This window comes from Danio rerio, chromosome 15 (genome assembly GCF_049306965.1).
Source record: "Danio rerio strain Tuebingen ecotype United States chromosome 15, GRCz12tu, whole genome shotgun sequence".
Lineage (NCBI taxonomy): Eukaryota > Metazoa > Chordata > Actinopteri > Cypriniformes > Danionidae > Danio > Danio rerio.
The window spans coordinates 17,405,963-17,431,457 of record NC_133190.1 but is presented as its reverse complement, the minus strand read 5'-3'; the positions used below and the strand labels follow the sequence as shown (position 1 = coordinate 17,431,457).

General features: G+C 35.5%; 2 protein-coding genes across 3 annotated transcripts in view; both read right to left on the bottom strand.

The window, feature by feature from the left end:
• c2cd3 (C2 domain containing 3 centriole elongation regulator) overlaps positions 1 to 25,495 on the bottom strand; it is a 453,012-nt gene that overhangs the window by 314,047 nt on the left and 113,470 nt on the right. The window lies entirely within an intron of this gene.
• Positions 1 to 25,495, bottom strand: part of nectin3a (nectin cell adhesion molecule 3a) — a 120,340-nt gene that overhangs the window by 12,080 nt on the left and 82,765 nt on the right. For both annotated transcript variants that reach the window (XM_017351145.4, XM_073923482.1), the window contains exons 4-6: positions 15,540 to 15,657; positions 12,083 to 12,234; positions 5,532 to 6,165 (exon numbers count right to left, since the gene is read on the bottom strand). In XM_017351145.4, the coding sequence (XP_017206634.3) occupies positions 5,532 to 6,165; positions 12,083 to 12,234; positions 15,540 to 15,657 (904 nt within the window). The remainder of the gene's footprint in view (positions 1 to 5,531; positions 6,166 to 12,082; positions 12,235 to 15,539; positions 15,658 to 25,495) is intronic.

Below are 25,495 nucleotides of genomic sequence, written 5' to 3'. Positions count from 1 at the left end.
TCCTGAGAACTAAATATCAAAATGAAGATAAGCACATGTTAACTACAAGCGTGAACATCCTCTGGTCAATGTTCTGGCCTCAAACTGTATAAAAATAGGTTTGTTTTTTTCCCCATAGACAAATATTTCCAGCCAGAATATGTACAAAAAATAATAATATTTACTGCGACTGGCCATCGTAACACGTTCAAGTGCCACTGTTGTGAATCTCCAGTGAGTTTTTAAACAAGACAAGCTAACAAATACAGAAAAAACAGTAACGCTTTGAGAAAACAGAAGAGAAAAAGTGTGTTTGAATAAATATCTAATGCTTTCATGTGCAGCCAAAGGCACTATGCTTGGAAATATATACATTTATTAACATAAAGTAAGCTAGTATTGAACTTATAACCAAACATTTGCACGTTTGACTAATTTTATATACCTTTATGACATATTGTTAACACTGAAAATGAATAGAGGAGACAGATCTCTGAAATTTAAAAATAAAATATAATAAAATAAAATATATGTCTGCGGGTGTGTGCGAGTATGTGTGGATGAAATTAGAAACACAAATAAATGAAAACACTGGGATACTCTTAAACTCCTAAAATAAATACAATTTTACCATTTTTTTGTTATGAAAGTATGTATGACTTGTACACATTGTATATATATTTACTAAACTAAAGGTACAAATTTTGTGTTAAACATAAAAAAAAGTTAATAATTTATGAGTATTGTCATAATCACCTGCAATCTAGCTCTTGTAGATCATTGGAAACATTCACTTTCACCCAACACCCGAACTACAATTCTGCCACAGAACAGCACTACATTTCTCATCAGGCACCTCACTCATGCACCAGTTCCAGATCACCCCTGATTAGGTACACACAGCTGGAAACTCATCATGGGCTGATATCCTGGACTATTTAAACACCACACTCGCACACACACAGTGCTAAGTCTTGTTATCATGTAGCATTACAAAGCATTCTATTGTCTAGCCTTGCCTTGTTTCTCTTTAGGTTGTTTTGCCACTTGTATTAATCTTGTTGCCTGAGACCACGAAGACAATTTTGGATTTTCCTCATGATAATGTTTGTTTTGACCATTGCCTACATAACATTGAGTTCTCAACTCCATTGTACCCTGACTCACATGTTACAGAAGCCTCAACAACCAGTGAGGAAAAGTGAGCAGTCTATATAGTCTGTGTAATGAGTCCTTGAACAGCTTCTAGCTGTGTGTGTGTAATCCTCTGAAAACTGGAACAGGTGTGTGTGAGGTGCATGACGGGATATGTAGTTCATAAAGTGACAGAATCGTAGTGCTCCAGCGATCTGCAAGCATTAAATTGCTGGTGATCATGACAAGTATGCTGAAACTTCATTCCGAATTAAATTAGAAACAAAGGCAAAAAAAAACAAACAAAACAAAAAAAAACATTTTGGGGTTATGCTTTTTTGACTTTTTTTTCATTTCTGTAACTTCAATTAATAAAACAAATATTTTGCATTTTTATGCAATTAAAATACTTGGGATTAATAGTAAACACTTCAAATGTCTTTCAAAGTACCCTAAAATATAATTAAGGACAGTGGGTCATAAAGTAATGACAATAGTAAAAAATAATGGTAAATTTACATTTTTCAAAAATGTATTTTCTGGATAAAACAAAGAAAAAGTTCATAAAAAAATTATGAAAAACTGGGCTTGAAATGGTAAACTCTAAAAATAAAATAAAATAAAAATATGAGTTTTCTGAAAGGTCGTTCTAAACTAAATTACAAACTAAGGCAATAAAAATAAATGACAATTTTGGGGTTATGCTTATTTTTAGCTATTTTTCACTTTTTCCATTTCTGTATCTTCACAAATTAATAATAACATTTTTACTTGATACTTTAATACTTGAAATTAATGGTAAACTCTTCAAGTGTCTTTTAAAATATCTTAAAGTGTAGTGAAGTATAGTCTGTCATAAAATAATGACAATAATAAAAAATGTCCATTTCTTCATACATTCTAAAGTACATTTCTAAATGTACTTTCTGAATAAAACAAGACTATTTTTATTCAAATAATGAAGTACTGGGCTTTAAATGGTAAACACTAAAAATAAAATAAAATAAAAAGGATAGAATAGAATAAGAAATGAAAAAAAAATTGAATAAAACAAATAAAATAAAACAAAATAAATAAAAAATAAATAAATAAAATAAAAATAGAATAGAATAAAATAAAATAGAATAGAATCAAAACAAAACAAAACAATATTTTTTAGAAGAAAAAAAAAACACTGGGATTTAAACAGTAAAACTTCTATGAAATTTAATTTTTTCAACCACAGTAAACAGTCTCTTCCTGATAATTATCCACCCAAATATCTCCCTCATTAATAATAAAAATAAATAAATAAAAAATGGAAAAGCAGCTTAATCTGCAGAACAAAATAAGCCTGCGCTCTTGCAAACTCAAAGCAGACTGTAGTGCAGCTGCAGAAACACTGCCGCTGATTTATGAACAATGAATTAGCAAGCATTAGCAACTGCTGTATCTTTTTCAGCAGGCGTGCAAACCGTGGTGACTCGTGGAGGAAAACAGATGCTCGGCAGTAATATTAATTACAAAGCAGTGTGTTTGAGGTGAAGCCCATGCGCCAGACACGGCATTCCGGGAAAGCGTAAGTGTATGGAGTGTAAGTGAGGAGCAAGGGTGGAGAAAAGGAGAGCAGAAAAAGAGGAAATTAAAAGGAGTGCAGTAAAATTGGTGAAGGCCACAAGGCTTTGGTAAAAGCGTGGTGGTTTTGATGTGTGGTGGTGAACTTCAGCCCACCGTCAGACCACATCAGACCTGCTACTGATCCATTCACGATAAAGACACTGCCGTCTCATCAAATACAGCAAAATAGAGAGCAAAATTAAACCACATGTGTAGCAGTCATTCCCTGCAAATCAGCTGTCTGATCAGTATTTGTGTCTTTTTTCTAGTTAAAAATATATGTTAATTTGTTAAAAATGCTTTAAATTAGAAGTAAAATTTGCACGATGTCTCTTGAAATAAGTGTGTTTCCTTAAACGTTTTTTAAAAAATATGCTTAAGACGAGAACAATAGTACTTTTTTTCTGAAGAAAAACTGAATGCAGTTTTGTGTACATACAAGTCTTTGGTTAAAGGAAAATGTCCATGATTTGTTTTAAGGTTTATTTTATATAAATATAATATATTATGTTTAATTTACTTAATTTTAAGGCAATGGTAATTTACTCACTTTTTTAAAGTAAAGTAAACTAATCGTTTTTAACTAATGAGTTAACTCACTTTAAGTAGTCAACTAATCGCTTTAAAAAGCAACTGGTTTACTCACTTTTTAAGTAAAGTCAACTAACTGCTTCAAAAGCAATTGGTTTAATCCACCTTTTAAAGAACAGTCAACTAATCGCTTTTAAAGCAACTGGTTTACTCAATTTGTAAATCAAACTAATCCCTTTACGACTAACGAGTTAACTCAATTTTTAAAGTAAAGTCAACTAATCTTTTTAAAAGCAACGCGTTTACTCACTTTTTAAAGTAAAGTCAACCAATCTCTTTAAAAGCAACATGTCAACTCACTTTTTTAAGTAAATTGAACTAACCGCCTTAAAAGCAACAGGTTTACTCGCTTTTTAAAGTTAACTAATCGTTTTAAAAGCAATGATTTAACTCACCCTTTTAAGTAAAGTCAACCTTACGGTTTAAAAAAGCAATGGGTTTACTCATTGTTTTAAAAGTAAAGTCAACCAATCTCTTTAAATGCAACATTAAGTAAAGTCAACTAATCTGTTTAAAAGCAATAGGTTTACTCACTTTTCTTAAGTAAGGTCAACTAATCGCTTTAAAAGGCAACTGGTTTATTCAATATTTAGGTAAAGTCAACTAATCACTTTTAAACCAACAAGTTAACTCACTTTTTAAGTAAAGTCAACTAATCATTTTAAAAGCAACATGTTAACTCACTTTTTATGTAAAGAACTAATCGCTTTAAAAGCTATAGGTTTACTCACTTTTTTAAGTAAAGTCAACTAATTGCTTTAAAAGCAAAGGGTTTACTCTTAACTAATCGCTTTTTATATTGTAAACAAAACATTATCAGAGTAGTAAAAATCTCATTATAAAGAGTAAATTATATTTATTTGTCTTATTTTATGCTATTAATACCAGTACCTGAACATGTATACAGCAGACACCAAATTAGTACACTTTTAAATATTCTTCATGCAGTATTCTTTTTGCAATACTGATTTATTTATACTACTAAGTATAATAATAACTGCTCAATTTTTTGCTCAATAATAAAACTTCCTTTAAACTGTAAATGTACATTTATAAATATTATTTATGCAATCTTATGCAAATTTAGCTTTTTAACTCTATTTCAAAGATATGTATGGCATTGATTTGATTACATTGAGTGAACATAATATATTGTTAAAATTTTTTTCTTCTTCTAGAAAACGAGACCAAAATACTGATGAGAAAAAAATCAATACTTTCAAACTCAGTTTTTGTGACTTTTCATGTTAAACTACAGCATGTTTTGCTCCTAGCCTGGAGTTGTCATATATATATATATATATATATATATATATATATATATATATATATATATATATATATATATATATATATATATATATATATATATATATATATATATATATATATACTTAATAATAAAAAAGCAGTGAGAGAGGAAAAAAGCAAGACTGTGCTGCACCTGGTTCGAAAGCTAACAGTCATAAGTGGTGTGGTAACTGCTACGGGTTACGCACACAGTGCAGCTTAATTTTAGCAGACTTGTTTTCTTTGTGTAAATCCACCCTGTGATCATAAACCATGTAAACCTCTCCCTTTACATCCCCAAGAACAGATCTGCAGCAAATTACAGCCATTTTGCTAGGCATAAAACGTAAACGGAGCTCTGAGAATACATAAAATACATACAACTAGTGCTGTCAAACGATTAATCGGGATTAATTGCATTAATCAAAACAATTTTTAATATTTATTTAATACATGTGTGCCAATTGTATATATTGATTATGTATATAAACACACACATATACATAAATCGCATCAACAAAAATATTTACATTTATATCCAACGTATATTATTTATTTATATATACAGGAATTAGTAATCTAAAGCACTAAAGTGCGAATATTCTTGAAGTTCTTGAAGTTTTATTTAACATTGGTCAGGAATAAACATTTAGGCTTTAAAGACTGCGCTGAAACATTTATCACTTTACTGACGAATGTAAAAAAAAACATCAAAACAAAAATATTTAACATACTGTATGATTGTGGATCAGTACTTCCTGTTTTATCAATCTAACCGATCAACGCACCAAGTGAAAAACATCGCGATTAATTGTTTGACTGCACTACTCACCACTCATACAACATACACATCTCGCCTGTCCACCCAATTTAAATAACACTTTCTCCGCTTTACTTAAATTACTGTTCGGCTGTTTAATAAAAGTCCTTCTCAAACATACCATTCCCTGCGCGAGATCACGGACCCGTCGATGTGCGACACGTAATCATTGTCTGTGGCATTATCGAAGCACTCGTCCCGCAGGTAGGGGGAGCCGTTGTGCAGCGGCGGCCCACTGGGGTTCACATTATGATGGTTGTGGTGGTCAGAATAATAACTGGCTTCCCTCTGAAGGCTGAGATTGTCGCCCCAACCCTCCGTGTCTTTGTGGTCGTTGGGATAGTCAGGGTAAATGATGTCTCCTTCAGGCTTGGGCTTCAAATCCTGGCTGCCGTTGCCCGAATCGTCTCCGTAAACATCCTGAAGCTCGTGCGGCTCAAGAACATCCAGTTGTGACTCCTTCTGCATGTCCGATGGGCCTATGTATTGTTTTGTATAATAGTCCCCTCTGAATGTCCGACGACGGCGCATGTAGAAAGCCCCAGCTAGAGCCAACAGCAGCACCAGGATGAGGATCCCACCGACAATGCCACCTACGAGAGTTGACAGATCGGCGTCCCGCGGAGAGGAACGAGTCGGGGAGCTAAAGTGGGCCCGCTGGTTGATTGGAGCCGTGATAGTCAAACTGGTGTCGGGGTGGAGGGACTTGGAGAAGGTGGTGGTGGTGGTCGGGGCTGCAGTGGTGGGTGGAGGATCTGTGAGGGAAATATTAAAACAGAGACAAAGAAATAGAGGATTAGAGATGACTGTCTGGTGGTGATTGACCAATATTATAGATTGGTGTAGAAATTCTTTGTAAAACTCTGAGAGGAAAAATGAACATAACATTTTTTTAAATAGGTTTATTTATTAAAAAAAACACATGAATAAATGTAGCTGCATTAACAATCAACAGGGTCTAAGCACTTTAAGGCCTTTAAAAGGTGTAAAAAGGTATCTTTAAAACAATAGATTCAGGCATGTAGACATGGTCCAAACATCCCAAGTCCTCCATATGCGTAGAGACTCCCAGCTGCCTGCAAACGAATGATAATCTTCCGGAAATCGCGCATTTATACATCGTGCATACACCCTACCACAACTCCCGCAACCTCCCGCAAATCATTTATGTTCCACCCGGAAATTACTTTTCTAAAGTAGGGATGTCTGCATGGTCAAGATGATCTGCTTCAGTTCAAACCGAGCATCAGAATGGGGAAAAAATGTGATTTAGGTGACTTTGAACGTGGCATAGTTATTGGTGCCAGACGGGCTGGTATGAGTATTTCAGAAATAGCTGATCAACTGGGAATTGTCCTGCACAACCATATCTAGGGTTTACAGAGAATGGTCAGAAAAAGAGAAAATATCCAGTGCCTTATTGATGTCAGAGGAGAATGGCCGGACTGGTTCCAGCTGATAGAAAGGCAACAGTAACTCAACTAACCACTCGTTACAGCTGATGTATGCAGAAGAGCATCTCTGAATGCACAACATGTCCAACCTTGAGGCGGATCGGCTACAGCAGCAGGAGACCACACAAGGTGTTACTCCTGTCAACTAAGAACAGGAAACTGAGACTTCAGTTCACACAGGCTCACCAAAAATGCACTATAGAAGAATGGAAAAATGTTAAATGTTGCCTGGTCTGATGAGTCTTGATTTCAGCTGCAACATTTGGATGGTAGGGTCAAAATTTGGCATCAACAACATTAAAGCATGAATCCATCCTGCCTCCTATCAACGGTTCAGGCTTCTGGTGGTGGTGTAATGGTGTGAGGGATATTTCCTTGGCACACTTTGGGCCCATAAGTACCACTTGAGCATTACAGTATGTCAACACCACAGCCTACTTGAGTATTGTTGCTGACCATGTCAACCCCTTTATGACCACAGTGTACCCATCTTCTGATGGCTACTTCCAGCAGAATGATGTGCTATGTCAATAAGTGCAAATCATCTCAGACTACTTTCTTGAACATGAAAATGGGTTCACTGTACTCAAAATGGCCTCCATTTTTAACACTAGAATTGCCAGACTTTTCTATAACTACATAAACTATACTACAAATGTTGGAAATTAATAATGAATTACATTAACATGGATTTTTGGATGTTAAAATGCTCCATTTTATTGAAAACGATTATGTTAATGTTTTAACTCTAGTGGAGTTGTAAACAATATTTTCCAAATAAACAGAATGTTCTTTAAAGATTATATCTAATGTATTAATAGATTATTAGGCTTTGTAAAACCCAAAACAAAATGAATATTGGCAAAAAAATACAAATAGGAATAATAAAAAAAAAAAAGATAATATTTATTTAACAGTATTTTGTGCATCCCAAAACCTATCCGCAAACTTTCAGGAAGGTTTTTCCAAAGCAGATTCTGTGGGAGCAAAGGAAAAGTACTGTTTGGAGTAAAGGTGTTTCTCTCAAGATAAAAGGACAGGACTGATATGACAAAGAGGAAAACAGAATCTTGCTGATGTTACAGCAGCTTTAGGCACCAAAGGGCACAATTATATAAATGCGGAGGTTTGTGAAGACTCTGTAAGAAAGGAGAAGATCTTCTCATGGGACAAAAGACAAGATGTTAAAACTATTGCTCTTTTTGTTAGAATAAATGTGGAACTATTTGGTGCATCCATTTACTGAAATAGGACTTTCATTTTAAGAAAGTCACTTTAAACTTTTCTATAGACCAAGAAGCCAGCTCTTGATTTTTTTTTGTCCTTTGCTGTTTGCGTGCCAATAAAATCCAAAAACTGCTGCAATATCCTTGTTTTCCTCCCTGAGGAAAGCCAGATATGTGGTAAAAATCACACAGTGGCAGAGACTTGATTGAATTTAAACTACTACAAGTTTGATCCAACTATATTTACGTCACTGTATAAACCTCACAGGTCAATTATGGAGCATTTGGCAAGTTTAACTTTTAGAAAAAAGCTTCTGTTAATGGTATTTTCAACAAGACATTCAGGAATTGACATATTTAGTAACAGGAAATACTCTCAATACAGTTTGTAACAACAAAACAATGTCAAAACATCCTGCGAGGTTTGTCAGGTTTTTCCAGGCTGTTCAAGATTTAACCTGAATGGACAACAGGTTTTGTAATCTAAAAATGTATCACAAAAAAAAAGAAGAAAATCAGCATTATTCTTGTTCACTCCACAAAACCCCATACTGTTAATAACAATAGAGTAAAATCATATTCATATGATATTAGTCATAATAACAATAGAGTAAAATCTGTAACCAACAAAATTGTTGATTCTTATATATTTTGTTTATTAATAACCTTGACAAATAAATATAGTATTCTAACATACACTCACTGGCCACTTTATTAGGCACACCTTACTAGTACCAAGTTGGATCTACTTTTGCCTTCAGAACTGCCTCAATCCTTTGAGGCATAGATTCAACAAGGTACTGGAATTATTCCTCAGATATTTTGGTCCATATTGACATAATAATATCATGCAGTTGCTGCAGATTTATCGACTGCACATCCATGATGTTAATCTCCAGTTCCACCACATCCCAAAGGTACTCTATTGGATTGAGTTCCTGTGATTGTGGAGGCCATTTAAGTACAGTTAAACTCTTTGTCATGTTCAAGAAACCAGCCTGAGTTGATTCGCACTCAGCCATCAGAAGATGGGTACACTGTGGTCATAAAGGGATGGACATGGTCAGCAACAATACTCAGGTAGGCACAATGCTCAATTGGTACTAATGGGCCCAAAGTGTGCCAGGAGAATTTACCCCACACCATTACACCATTAACACCAGCTTGAACCATTGATGCAAGGCAAAATGGATCCAAGCTTTCATGTTGCTGACGCCAAATTCTGATCTTACCATCTGAATGTCGCAGCAGAAAGACCCATCAGACCAGGCAAAGTTTTTCCAATATTCTATTGTACAATTTTTGGTGAGCCTGTGCGAACTGTAGCCTCAGTTTTCCGTTCTTAGCTGACAGGAGTGGCACCCAGTGTGGTCATCTGCTGCTGTAGACCATCCGCCTCAAGGTTGGACTTGTTGTGCGTTCAGAGATGCTCTTCTGCATTATTTGGTTGTAACGAGTGGTTATTTGAGTGTTGCCTTTCTATCAGCTGCAACCAGTCTGGCCATTCTCCTCTGACCTCTTGCATCAACAAGGCATTTGCGCCCACAGAACTGCCACTCACTAGATATTTTCTCTTTTTCAGACCTAACCCTAACCCGAACTCTAACCCTAACCCTTAATCATCAGCAGTTTATGAAATACTCAGACCAGCCCAATTGGTACCAACAACCATGCCACATTTAAAGTCTTTTAATTCACCTTACTTCTCCATTCTGATACACGATTTGAACTGCAGCAGATCGTCTTGTCCATGTCTACTGGACTAAATGCATTGAGTTGCTGCCATGAAATTGCCTGATTAGAAACGTGCATTAACGAGATGTTGGACAGGTGTACTTGATAAAGTGGCCAGTGAGTGTATTTTCATAGCCTAAACACATTCATCAGAAGCAATAAAAAACGTAAATGCAAAAAAAATAAATAAATAAAATAAAAACTACACCATAATCATGACTTGTCGTTATCACCATTATGCTTCAGCCAAGTCTTTTTAATCTAAATTTAACATCTTCAAGTTGAAAATTTTGAGTTAATACAGTTTGTGTAAAGGGGTCATGAACTGTTTTGTTTTATTTTGTAGTGTTGTGTGAGGTCCACTTATGTTATTAAGACTTCTAATAAAAACTGGATGACTTCCATCTTAATTTAAATGTTCTGTCCTGATTTTATACTCTCCTTATCTGAACAGTTTGAATAGGTGTGGCAAACTATAAATAAGATGTAAACACCCACTGATATGATTGGTTAACAACACTACTGTAATTGAGGTTAAAATGCGTAAATATCAAATTATCTCTAATAAATGAAAAAGTAATAGTTAACATGTAATAAAAGACACGCTATGACAGTACTATCAGATCCAATATAGTCTGTTATTTAGTTTCTGTGTTGAATTGTGCCTTGTTTGTAAATTGTGGGTTTTATCATCAAAAAATGACACCCCTGTCAGATTTAGCATATCTTCCTTGAAATCGCTGCTTAGTCAAAGTCAATTCTCAAATAATAACCCTAACACACAATATTGCACATAATAATCCTTAATCCTTTCAGGGATGCTTTTTTTTGCCAGTGCACAAGATTTCTAGCATGACCGTCACTTAAACTAAATGTGGGACAATTCGAAGTATGTGTGGGAGAACATTAACAATAACAAAACATAACCTGAAACTGCAATTTAGCAAAAACACAAGTATTCTGCCTGTTAGATCGTATCTGTTCTTTGGCTCTTTCCAGAAAACACAGCATAATGTCTTTATTTCACATGTAATTTGCATTCAGAGAATAACCTGCTCCACATTTTAGACAGCCGTCTATCACATAGAAGAAACAAACTACACCATAACCGAATAAAGAGCTCACATAAAAAGCAAAAGAAGGCATGCTTATTTGACAGTTTATATAACTTAACATAGGGTTTTGTTTTTTACTTATTAGAGCTGAAAAATATTAAATATTCAATACTAAATCAAGCGAAAATAAATTGTAATTTTAAAATAAGTTAAATATAAATCTCAAGTTAAAGATAGGCGAGGCAGTGGTGCAGTAGGTAGTGCTGTCGCCTCACAGCAAGAAGGTCGCTGGGTCGCTGGTTCGAACATCGGCTCAGTTGGCGTTTCTGAGTGGAGTTTGCATGTTCTCCCTGCCTTCGCGTGGGCTTCCTCCGGGTGCTCCGATTTCCCCCACAGTCCAAAGACATGCGGTACAGGTGAATTGGGTAGGCTAAATTGTCCGTAGTGTATGAGTGTGTGTGTGAATGTGTGTGTGGATGTTTCCCAGAGATGGGTTGTAAAAACTTGCTGGATAAGTTGGCGGTTCATTCCGCTGTGGCGACCCCGAATTAACAAAGGGACTAAGCTGACAAGAAGATGAATGAATGAATGACCTTTTATGTGTCTAAAGATCAAAGATCAAGGAAATTTTCCATTAATCATTTCATGACCTCCTTAAAAATGACACAAGGTATTACTGACATGTTTTATGTACTAGAATAAAACTTGAAAATACCTTGAGTGTTTGTTTTTTTAGGCAACCCATTAACTTACCCCTTTAGCACCATAACTGCCCTTTAACCGTTTTCTATAGGTTATTATAAAAAAGGAAATTAGTAACATACAATGCAAGTTAAAGGGTTAAAAAAAACATTGACTTTGGTCAGTATGAAACCTGAAAATGCTAAATGCCTGATTTCAAATATCTGACCATTCAATAATTCAATATAGTAAATCTGAGTTCATTATAAAGCAAAAAAAAAAAAAAAAAAAAAAAAAAAAACTATTTCTAAAGCTTGTCATTTTTATCCAGCTTAGAATCTAACTTGGCATCTTGTTCATGCCTCAGTGCCTCACTTGAGTAACTATGAATGTGTGTATTTCAACAGGGTGTCAGAACATAATCTATCAAACCTAAACCCCCCACTAACCTGGACTAAACACACTGGACTAAACATCATCAGTGGTATGTGTGGACATAAAAGGTTACAAGAAACTTCTCACCTAGTACCAAGAAGGGCACGTCATGAAAGTTCTGGCCAACATCGTTCTGAACTTCACACCTGTATTGTCCAGAGTCGGTCGCCTCTAAAGGACGAGTAAACACTAGACTGCCATTATGCATGTTTACACCTGCAGGCATTAGTGCGTCCAGCCTAAAGGGTGACAAAAGACAGGATTATCAGTTTAGAGCCAGTTTTTCAGGAGAAAGCCACCCTAAACAAAGCTTGAATTCATCTCATACAGCAAGGCCCTAACCACATCTTGAACTCTGTATCTTTGTCTGTCTGATTGTGTGTGTGTGTGTGTGTGTGTGTGTGTGTGTGTGTGTGTGTGTGTGTGTGTGTGTGTGTGTGTGTGTGTGTGTGTGTGGCTTAAGAGGACACCAGTTTGTATAATTACTTTGGTATGAACTAGGTATTACAATTTTAGTAATAAAAAATGTTTTTTGAGGACATGTCTTGTGTCCTCATAATTCAAAAGTGTTTTCATGTTCAAAATTTGCTACAGGTTTCCTGTCAGGGTTGGGTTTAGGGTAAGGCCATTAATTACACCCCTGTCTGGAATACTTGATTCTGATTAGTCAGTCACAACAAGTATGTTATTCTGAGATAACAACTGCTGAATAACATAGGTTCTGGGATAACAACTGCTGAATAACAAATGTATAACATACATTTGGGTATTTCAAATCATTTTGACTACCAGTGAATATGTTTACATCTATTTATATTCTCTTCTGTCTTTTACTATGTTTAGTTTGGTGCCATTTTGTCACTGAATAATGGACAGATTAGTGAACGATTACAGCTTTGAACGATGTTTTGTGTCTACTACGAGTCTATTTGTGGAAAGGGTGGCAATATAAAAAGCTGGACAGAAAACATCCAAGTGTTTTTTTTTTTTTTCAGAATAAAGACCTTAAGCCACATACAACAGCCTTCCGAGGTTGTCGCCATCGTGTGACTGAATAATACATATGTTAGTGTATGCTCCATTCAGCCATTTTTGCTTATGTTAGCTTTAAAGAATTAATAAACAATTCTAGCTCAGAACAAATGTTTTCTGTCCAATTATTTATGTTTTGAGGCAAGTAGCTGAGTAATAAGCAGCATAAAGTAAATCCAGATGCTTGTTTTTGCAGTATAACCGTACGTTCACACCGAAAGCGGCGAGAGCGTCCAAGGTCGCTCTGGCCGCCCTGGCGACAACGCTGTCTGCCTTCAGCTCCGGCGGCGAGAGCGTCAAAACTCGCTACATTGATCTCATATTTAAAGGAGCCGTTGCAGCATATCAGTTACATTCCTGCATAAGGCATGTTTTTAGCGTGAAAATGTTGCGCACTTTTTATCAAATTCATATAACAATCGAAGATCAAGTTGCGTGTGGTGTGGCTTTGCTCTATTTATCCAATATGTGTCCATATGTCTGAAATATCCTGAAGCAGCAGTACTGTTTTGTACTGTCACATCGCGTGAGATTCCCGCTTTTTAAAGATAAATTTATATAACATTAATGAACATCAGTAACTCGCCAGTAACTTATTTAATGTATGTTCCTGTAGGAAAACATTGTAAATAATTGGAAATCCGGCGACCGCAATAATCAAACCCTTGGGAACAACTGTGGTCGGAACCAAAGTTCACAGGTCTGTGTTCCCTGAACTGCTATCAAGCGGTGGACGTCTTCATTCTGATTGCTTGCCGCCGAAACGCGTCATAGCTCATTACCATAAAGTTGACTTCATTTCAACTCTCCTCGACGCTCACGCCGGCGAAGACGCGCCGCACTGCTCCTCGCCGCTTATCGTCGCCTATCGCCGCCGGCTCTCATTGAAAATGAATGACTTCCGGCTACTTTGACGCTCTCGCCGCTTTCGGTGTGAACGTACGGTAATGGTGCGTTCACACCAGAGGCGAATGAAGCATCCAGCGTGAGTGATTTACACATTAAATCAATGCTAAGATGCAAATAGATATCCTGCGTTGTAAGATGAGCATTTTGCACGTTTGACACGTTTAAAGCCACCTTTCAACTGCCCAGGACATTTGGACAAGATTGTCAGAATACACCCTTTTGTGACAGTCGCACAGAATTTTTAATTTTGTCGTGCACCATGGAAGAGAAACTGTTCTCACAGTGTCCGAAATACAGCAGTGCAAAAGCAAGAGCCTTTATTCTCTGTGCGTTTACCATGGTTGAATGAATGAATACTAGAAAATCATAGACCACAAAAACTTTGAGAGAATGTGGAGACAATATAAAAATATATATTTTGTTATTACTCATTTACGAATAAAATTTTTTTTTAATAAAGACTTTTTTCTGATTCAGAAATAACGAGAAAAACTATCTGTCACTTGTTGTTTGTCGTGTGCAGTGGAAAGGCAGCTTAATGCCAAAGTCGCTTGATTTGGAAAATCTGACCTTCAGTGGACATTCACGCGGATGTTAACCAATCATGAACTTGCTCTTGCTCATGAACTTGCAGGATTATGACAAAGTGCCTGTTGTTGGTGTCCCAAGGAGAAATTTTCTTAGTGACAGGACAATAGCTCATCAAACTGAGCTTGGCTCAGTTAGAAGCAACTCTAAAAGCTTCCAGCATCCAGGTTCAGTTTCTAGAGGAGTTTATGAACTCAGAGAGCTGGGTGCACCTCTTAAATCAGGATCTAGTAGACTCAGACACAGCGCCGAACGAATCTACGCTGTTTTTCAGCCTTCCTAAAGCACATAAATCATTGGCTATTCTCTCAATAAAATCCATGTTAGTCATTTAGCAGGGAAGCTGCTACGGGCAAACAGAAGAATCTGCATCTATTGTGAAGTGAATTTGATGCGCGACTGAAACAAATGAACTCAAAATGTTCACGCAACTATTTACACGCGAATAGCATGATTTATTTGCGCGTGCTGCGTCTGGTGTGAACACAGCAAAGCACTTCACATCAAGCTGCAGAAAAGCCTGTTTATCTTTATTTTGCCATAACAACCACCTGGATATACACTATCTCTAATATATTAAGCTTTTTTTCAATAAGATACATTACACCTATAAAGAGTCCTCTTAAACTACCAACATGTTTGTGAATGTGTGTGTGTGCATTTTTGGTGGTTTACAAGAACAGAAATTTCTATAATGACATAGGTGTGACATAGGTATTACAACACTGATGTGTTTTATGAGGACTTGTCCTTGTAGTTCAAAATGCTTAAAAATCATACTGAACACAGTCTTTTGACATTCACAATTATCCAAAGGTTTCTTGTGAGGGTTAGGTTTATGGGTAGGACCATATAATAAGCATGTTTTTACAGAATAAAATACATTATGCCTATATTGAGAGTCCTTGTAAACCACCAGTACTAACACATGTGTGTGTCTATCTGTGTATCTAAAGTGATCATACCATTGAACTGACATGTCTAATAAAGATAGCAAATGTTAGTGTAAACAGACCTGGTCCAAAGGTAAAACAGGGCTGGTGGGTTTGCATTGGCTTTACAGTCCAGCTGGACGTCTTTTTGTCCAACGTACCACACATTCTTCCCGCCTATCACCATAACATCTGGAACAACTGTAAAATAATTCAAGTCATTGTTGCATGAAATTAAAAGCCTGAACATGAGCATCACCTTGCTATAAAATTATATAGTGCAGAGCAAAAGTAAAACCCATTTTCTTTCTTCCAGTGAACACAACAGAGGATATTTTGTAGGGTTTAATGCATAGTGTACTTCACAAATCCATGCGTTTTTTGGTTAATACTGTAAATCACAAAGCATAATAATTTTGATTACATTTTTTCATTTATCCAAGTAGAAATAAAAGCAATAAAACCAAAAAGCAACAATTTGTCACAGCTCTATATACATTTTTGATAGATTCATCCAAACCTACAACAAATGAGACAACACTAAAAACTTAAGCAAACATATAATGGATATGTAAAATGTAAGTATTCAACAAAATATTTCTCTCTAAAGATGTAATGTTTAATATTTCTCTCTAAAGATGTCTAAAATGTCAAGCTGTGGACATTGAATAACATTCTGAGGTCAATCTAATGTTGCAGGAGTTTACAAGCTGTTTTACTGATGTCTTTTTGGCTTAAACAATGCCTGGATTACAAGGGAAATGATACATTCCAGTATTTTTACTGTTGGACACCTACAGCATGATCTCCATTCATTTTTATTTCGAGCTATAACTAGTGTTCACAAGGAAATATATGTTGTTCATGTGCTGTTTGAACAGAGGCTACCACAGCAGTAAGGCATGCCACATTTCAGAGCATCAAAATGACACTCACTGTTCAATAAAGCTGTCAGAATAGAAAGCTGAGACTTTGTTTCATATATGTTTCATAAAGTAATTGTGTTAACTGGATGGCAAGCCTACTACAAAAAGTGTTCAGTGGAGGTCGCACATAAAAAGAAAATATTAAAGTGCATCAAATTTCACGTAATTATCCATTTTTCTACACCACTTTGTACTGTTGGGTTTGTATAGCCAAAGCTTTGGCCACTCATGCCAATGCCAAATGTCACTTTCAATGGTGCCAGCAGCAAAAATCTTGGCCTTTGGACAATGTGAAACAAAATGTATTGTTCTCAGATGAGTCCACCTTCACTGTCTTTCCCACATCTGGTGTGGAGAAGCCCCAAAGAAGCATACCACCCAGACATGTTAAGCTTGGTTTATACTTCTGCATGGAGTGATCAGCGTGACCAAGGGCTGTGCATTTATACTATATATATATATATATATATATATATATATATATATATATATATATATATATATATATATATATATATATATATATATATATATGTTCATGTTAGTTAATGTTAATTCATGGTGCATTAACTAATGTTAACAAGCATGGACTTGGATGTTAATAATGCATCAGTAAATGTTAAATTATGATTAATAAATGCTGTACATGTGTTGTTCATGATTAGTTCATGTTAGTAAATGCATTAACTAATGAACCTTATTATAAAGTGTTACCCACTTGTATATATATATACAAACACTCTCTCCAATGGGTTAGCACAGCTCTCAGTCCCGCCCACACATTTATCAGCACTACCAAGGTGCACATCAGGGACGGCCACGGCGAGGGCTATGTGTCACTCCTGGAAGGTACACTGGTACTATTTGTTAGTTTGGTACTAATTTGCCAACTGTTAAACTTTGATTTGGAAATGGTTTGAATTTATGGTTACTAGAAGAAACGTTTGTGTTTCATTTGGGAGAACACTAAACATAGAGAAGGGCGATATGGCAAAAAAATGATCACAATATTTTTTTCATATGAGTCGATATCGATATTTATCACGATAAATGTAAAATCTTTATATCTATCAGTTATATAAGATTTTCAGCATGCCAATGGCTTTGTGCAGCTGATTTAACAAATTTAGTGAAATGTTTTAGCTGTCTGACAATATAAATAATAAAATATTAAACAAAAGAACAATCTTAATTCAGCATTTACTTGTTCAAGTTTTCAACAACCAAAGACATTACCAACAAGTTATTGGATATTATTGTTCAACATCAGAAAAAAAAAAAAAAAAACGATTTGGAACAACGTGAGTTTCACAGAATTTTCGGTTTTGGATGAACTCTCCTTTTAATGGTGAGTATGGTGAATTTAGGGTGAAATATACTTTAATGTATTTTATTTAGGGATGCTAATGATTACTTGATCTATTGATTGTCGATAACGCTTTAATTGATAGACCTTATCGATGACTCATTAAGCATGGAGATGTAAAGGTTTAGTTATGCTTTGCGCTGAGACGCATCCACGCATTACATAATCAAGTGTGTGCAGTTTACCTTACTTTTGCTGTCACATCACATATTGCGGGTCGCATAACACCTTGTTATGTGCATATCTCCGATATATCCGCGCGTGTTTTGACCAAGTTTGTCTGACAGACTAGCACGTATAGGTCTATGCAGGCTCTCAATTTACAAATCGCGCATCACAACGAAAACATGCGGGGAGCCAGACGGTGAGCCTCTTCATTTACACAGCGAGCTTCTGAGCTCCATCCAAGTTTATTATTCCGAGGTAACCCAAGAAATCTATCAGTGCTGCGAAAAGACCACGTCCAGTTCATGCTGCTCAGACCGCGCTTAGTTAATGATTTAAAATAAAACCGTGAAAATAGTTTGATGGATTGTTTTGGCACTAAAGCTTATAGCGGGCTTGTGTTAAAGTGCTTCACCTCAGATGTTATTCGTTCCTTTTGTTTATGCTGTAGATAACTGACCAACAAAATATACTTCAAAATTAAGTTACACATTATACAAAACGAAATTTGTTACAAAAAGATACATTTTCAAGGAAATATGTTTATATTTATTTAGTTCGTGTCAGCCTTAAACAACTGCGGGTGGATGATGTTTCGCTCAGTGGAAAAAAAGCTGTTGCTGTTGTAAACGTCTGTCATATATTTGCTGCATTTTTAATATGTCATTATTTTAAGGATTATGTCTTGAGCATCTGATTTCTCCTCTGTGATTATGTGCTTTAAATATATAAAGGCTGGTTCTTTTACCGTCGATGAGATACAATAGTGGTATTACAGATTTCAAAACAAATATTTTAATATTAAAAAGGAAACAAGCTTAACATCAAAAGATCTTATTATTGTCTTAACAAATACCGTTAAATGATGCAGGCTGTAGTTTACTGCAAGCATCAAGTGTTCATTGAGATGTGATTGAGATTGTGTTCTGTCATATCTTTCGTCTGTCTTTTCGGGTTTTTTTTTCTTGTATAAGGCGCGGCTTTCGAAAATGATGACATGAGACTCTGCTGGGTAGCTGCGCTGGTTTGCCAACACTTGTTTATGTCTGTAATTTCTTAGCATCTTTATAAGGGTGGTCTTGTTTTACATGGTAAAACAGGTTCTTGGTGTTGCCTGCTTTTGATGACACAAGTCTTTGTCACAATGTCTGTGACTGACCTTTTTTACCTTATTTCTTTCTTACTTCTTTCAGTGCAACTAACACTGTATGGCTGTAAACTTGTATGGCATGCATCAGTCGGAAGGGCAGGCTGTAAAATGCTTGCGTAATGTTACGCATAGTGTGTAAATATTATCGAGCAATTATCGAACTGTCATTATCGTTTTATCGAAAAATTTTATATCGTGATAATTATCAATATCGAATTATCGCCCAGCCCTAACTAAACATAGTTTTGTATTAAGTGCATTGAGTTTAAAGTGTTGTGTAAATGACTTAAAAGTAATATATTACAATCTTAAGCCTATCTTACATTTAAAAAACACATACATTCACATTATTTTCCTTGAAAAGTAACTAAGTAACCTTTACGTTTTTAAAAAAGATACTCACGATTGTAATATGTTACTTATAAAAGTAACTTTACCCAACACTGTGTCAGTGTGCATTTCAAAATGCAACTTTGGATTTAACAACTGCGTCATAATAATCAAAAAGTAAGGTCACATAACTGATGTTATCAACCCAGCCCCAATTCTCTACTTTCTCCATTCAGTGGCTTTTCAATGTAGATTAATCAAGATTGGAGCTAACAAACTAAAGGTGCAGTATGTAAGTTTTAATGGTCGAACAAGGTGATGCATTCCTGGATCAAAACACATGCAAGTGCAGGTTGCCAAATTGAAGACCAACAGGAGTGTGTGTGCGCCTGTCTATCAAGCCTAATGCACATTTTCAAGCAGAATATCTGACTTCAGCATTGTCTTTCAGATAAACAAGAATGATTACTTAGCATGTTTCTTAAATATCTGCAAATATCCAAACAAAGAACAAAGATCCAAACAAAGAACTATATATATATATATATATATATATATATATATATATATATATATATATATATATATATATATATATATATATATATATATATATATATGTAATATCTTTTTATGGGTGTGTTTACTGTATGTTGTAAAATGTTTAACTTTCTTGGAAAACTATCAGTTTAATGTCAATCTCTTTTTCTGAGCAATTAAAAGTGAAATCAATTAAATGAGACATTCAATCTGAGCATGACACCATTCTCACACTCTAAAGAGAGTGTGAGAATGAGATCTGATTGGCTAATTCAATTACACACAAACCTCAGGATACTGAAGCTTATGGGGCTGAGAAAATAAACGGCTGTGTGAAATGGAGAGCAGACTCAGGACTGAAACGGAGAGCCTTGAGATTTAACCCCAGCAGTTGATATGCAAACAACAACGCGATCAAACTAGTATCAGCATGGAGAATGTTCTGCTCTCTTACTCAACAATGCAAATCACAACTGCCCATTATTGAGGGTTACATTAAAGTGACAAAAAAGTACTCCTCCTCCAATTGTTTTGCTGTAAAACCTTTTTACTTAGTAAAACTTACAAACTCAACTTCACCAGCTTGAGTTGACTCACCTTGAAAATGTGAGTCAACTCAACTAAGAGAGATTCTTTGTTTCATTTTAAGATGTTGAGTTTTAGTAAAATATATTGTGAAACTCAACATCTTAAGTTGAAACAATGAATCTCTAAGTTGAGTTGACATTTTCATAGCAGCTGGTAAACTTGAGTTTGTAAGTTTAACCATTGTGAAACATTTTACAGTGTAAAACCTGTTTGAGATTCTTTCTAGCTTTAAAAAACACAAAAGAAGATGTTTTGAAGAAAGCTGGATCCCAGTAACCACTGAGATCCATAGTATTTTTCAACATTTCATTTATTTATTTTTTTACAACATTTTAATGTAATATTAATCAAAATATTTATTCTGCCCAAAGAAGAAAAAAAAAATGTAATCAAAAGTAAAATATTTTTAAATTAAATATTTTTTTATTTTATTTTTAAAAACTATAAATGGTAACACTTTATTTTGATGGTCCATTTGAGTATTAGTAGACTGCTCAATATTAATTAATTAATTTGTTTGGTTCAACTACAATAATGATTTTAGGAAAAATGCTATTTCTATTGAGGTAAACTGCTGGTGCTTTTAGTATGGCTATCAATGTAATGCAAAAGGTCATCAAATTTACATTATAAATACATAAAATATAAACATAAATACACTGAATATAAATAAAAAATATTTCATAAATAGTCGCATAACATGAAAGGTGCTAGTAAAAATACTTTGAGAAAAAAGAATGGCTTTCATTTTTCCAATGGGGTTGATTTATTTTCCTTTAAGGCAAATTGAATACATTCATTCACCCATTCATTAATTTTCCTTGTCGCCACAGCGGAATAAAGCGCCAACTATTCCAGCATTTGTTTTATGCAGTGGATGCCCTTCAGCAGCAATCCAGTACTGAAAAACACCCATACATTATAGCATTGTCACACACACACACTTATACACTATGGCCAATTTAGCTCATCAAATTTACCTATACTGCATGTCTTTGTACTGTGGGGGAAACCAGAGCACCTTAAGGATACCAACAATTTGTTTCCCAATTGAATAAAACAGGTTAATAAAAGCTGAAACCAGATTTTTTCACTTAATCCAATACAAAAATCTAATTTGAAAGAATGAATGAAACAGTAGTTTAGCTTTTTTTAAGTGTAAACTTTTCTTTTTAAATATACCTTTAAGAAAATATGTCACAAATTTGATGTAACATTATTTTAAAACTTTCCTTCAAGTGAGTACATTTTGTTTTTAAGGCGTTTAGATATTTTCTTACTGGAACTCATGACAGATATACTGGTTATTGAAAAGTTTGCATGGACGGCTGCACGGGCTATGACAAAACCATTATTATTTAGTATTTTTACCCGCTCAAAATTACTTTTCTCAATTTTACACACTTAATCTTTGATTTATTGAGTACCAAAGCCTCCCTTTGTCGGCTTGAACTCTCCCATTTGTATTTCCGCTCCTGTTGCTGCCCTCGGTGTGCTCAATATTTCATAAAGAGACTTCGTTAAGCAGCACAGCTTTCAAACAGATGGCTCAAGATGTCAAGAAAAGCACATCACGTTAAAATTACTCCTAAATTGACATATTGTCGGTATCTATCTTTTTTCCTAGATCTCACGATGCTTTTTGAGAATTATGGGATGAAATTGTGAATCATCAGTGAAGTGTTTTAACAAACTGGGCTCAGTGAGGTGTCAATGTTGCAACCCAGGCTCAAAACGGATGTGTACCCAGGTCTATGTTTGGAACTGGAATCTGCTTGCAGTTTTTGTTTTGCAATCCACCAGAGGCTGCTGTGTACGCTTTTTGATGACATGAAATTTCTCTCGGACACCCTCTTCTCACATAAATCCAACAGAGGGCGCAATATATACTTCAGCCGACCAGTCCAGCTTGCTGTTGACTGACTCAGACTGACCAACTGGTTTTACCTGGTTTCTGGAAAAGTTCTTTGACAGACTCGAACCCTGCCGCCACTTTCAACTTCCCTCTGCGTTCGAAGTTCACTGATGTACATGGTAAGCCACTGGAAAACCACCAGAAAAGTCATCCACATGGAGGTAAGTAGTGGGCGGTAGCGTGAAAAGGAACAAAAGCTGTCGGCGACATCATATTGCCCCATAGCGTTAATTTTAAAGACGAAATGCAGCCAGACATACCTCTGGCGACATAATTCATACCTGCCAGAAATGTAGACAGGGGTACGTATCCACAATGAGCCTGTGTTGCACTATTCTCTTCACAGTTCATCCATCCATAATTAAAAGACAACTTTTTGTTACATTTAACAAATTTCTTTTAACAGACATTTTGAATATTACTGCACTGGAGGGAATATACAGTGCATCCGGAAAGTATTCATAGCACTACACTTTTTCCACATTTTTTTAAATGTTACAGCCTTATTCCAAAATGGATTAAATTCATTTTTCATTAAATTCATTCATTTCCTTCAAAATCTACACACAATACCCCATAAAGACAATGCAAAAATAAAAAATGTTGCCAATTGATTAAAAACAGAAAACCTGAAAAATCACATGGTATATATAAGTATAAGTATACATAAGTATACACAGCCTTTGCTGTGAAGCTTCAAATTGAGCTTAGGTACATTCAGTTTTCACTGATCATTCTTGAGATGTTTCAACAGCTTATTTTAAGCAGAGTTCACCTGTGATTGTTCACCTGAGTGTAAATTTAGTTGATTGGGCATGATTTGAACAGACATACACCTGTCTATACAGTATAAGGTCCCAGGGTTGACAGTGCATGTCAAAGCACCTCAGAGACAGGATTGTCTCAAGGCACAAGGCTGGGGAAAATTACAAAAACATTTCTGCTGCTCTGAAAGTTCCAATGAGCACAGTGACCTCCATCATTCATAAGTGGAAGATGTTTGGAACCACCAGGACTCTTTCTAGAGCCGGCCGGCCATCTAAACTGAGTGATCGGGGGAGAAGGGCAGGGTGATCAATAACCCAATGGTCACTCTAAACTCTAGCGTTCTTTTGTAGAGAGAGGAGAACCTTACAGAAGGACAATCATATGTGCAGCAATCCACCAATCCGGCCTGTATGGTAGAGTGGCCAGACGGAAGACACTCCCAGCCTGGAATTTGCCAAAAGGCATCTGAAGGACCCTCAGACCATAAGAAACAAAATTCTCTTGTCTGATGAGACTAAAATTGAACTTGGAGTGAATGCCTGGCGTTACGTTTGTAGAAAACCAGGTACCGCTCATCACCAGGCTAATTATTGTACACTGTTACACCTTACCGGGCGTTTTTACAGTAGAAAACTGGCAACACTGTTGCCAGTTACTCACTGTAAAAGTTTGGTTACAGTAAGTAACTGGCAACAGTGCTGCCATTTAATTACTGTAACTGAACCATTACAGTGAGTGGCTGGCAACAGTGTTGCCAGTTATTTACTGTAACCGAACCATTACAGTGAGTAGCTGGCAACAGTGTTGCCAGTTAATTACTGTAATAGAGCAGTAGTGGTAACTAACTGGAAACTGTGTACAGTTAATTACTGTGCTGTAGTGTTACAACTCACAGCATTATACTGCATACACATTAATAGTATGTCATAGTCTTACTAAATTTAATTAGTATTCTTACCTGTTATTAAAAATAGAAGGCATAAAAATTTAGACAAATGTATTTTATTGTTTTGGCAGCAAACAAATATACAACAGAAAATGTATAACAAAATTAAGAAATCAGCAGATATAAATATTGTCTTACATATTAAAGGTCTGCACAGTAAGGCTGCGGTCACACTAACGTTTGAGCATGCAAAATTCTGTCATACGGCACTGCGAAAAGAAGTGGGATTAAACAAAATAATTAGAGATTAAAAAAGCAAGCGACTGGTCCATAGTTTAAATTTTTGTTCAGACAGGTCATGTTTTGATCTTTGATTCATCTCAAGCAATCACATGATGTGATTTCGCAGGTCAGAGATCTCCAAGTTTGAACTTTCCAATGCTGCGAACAGTGAAATTTTTCGCATGAGCTAGCATTACAGGTCTGCAGCATTCACATGCGTATGAATGGAAGTCTAGAGGGAGAAAAGTGCAGTGTGACTGGGACTTTAAGCTGTAACTCTAATTGAACACACCTGATCAAACTAATTAAGGCTTGTTAGAAATCTACAGGTAATGTTGAAGCAGGGTGTGAACTAAACTCTGCTGAGCTGCAGTTCTCCAGGAACTTGGAGTTTGACCCCCATGGTATATAGCATATTTTTAAAGCAACTGCCAACATTTATCACAATCACATATCAAATAAAAAAATGCACGCACACACACACACACACACACACACACACACACACACACACACACACACACACACACACACACACACACACACACACAGACACACACACACACACACACACACACACACACACAAACAGAAAGTGCTGCAGTAAAATGTGTTTCTCCTCAATGCTGACCATGCAAAAAAAAAAAGCAAAAAACACAAAATATTTATTTTATTTTTTATTTTTATATTTTTTTAAGTTTCAAATTATTAAAAAATAAGCATATGAAAAGAACACACACATACTCTCTCTCTCTCTCTCTCTCTCTCTCTCTCTCTCTCTCTCTCTCTATATATATATATATATATATATATATATATATATATATATATATATATATATATATATATATATATATATATGTAGAAACATGTTTGTCAAACACAGGCAGATACTGTCAATTCTCACTAAAAAGTGTAAAATAATTATAAAAAACAAAAACAAAGTCGGCAACACCGAAAATCCAAAGGATCCAATCTTTTATTGTTATAATTATTATCTACTTTAAAATCTCATGACCACAAACTTTTCTATTGTTTCTAATATAAATTCATAGGAGAAAACACAGCTCTGAAAAGTACTTAGCAACAAACTCACAACCTGGGACCTGATAGTGGAGCTTTT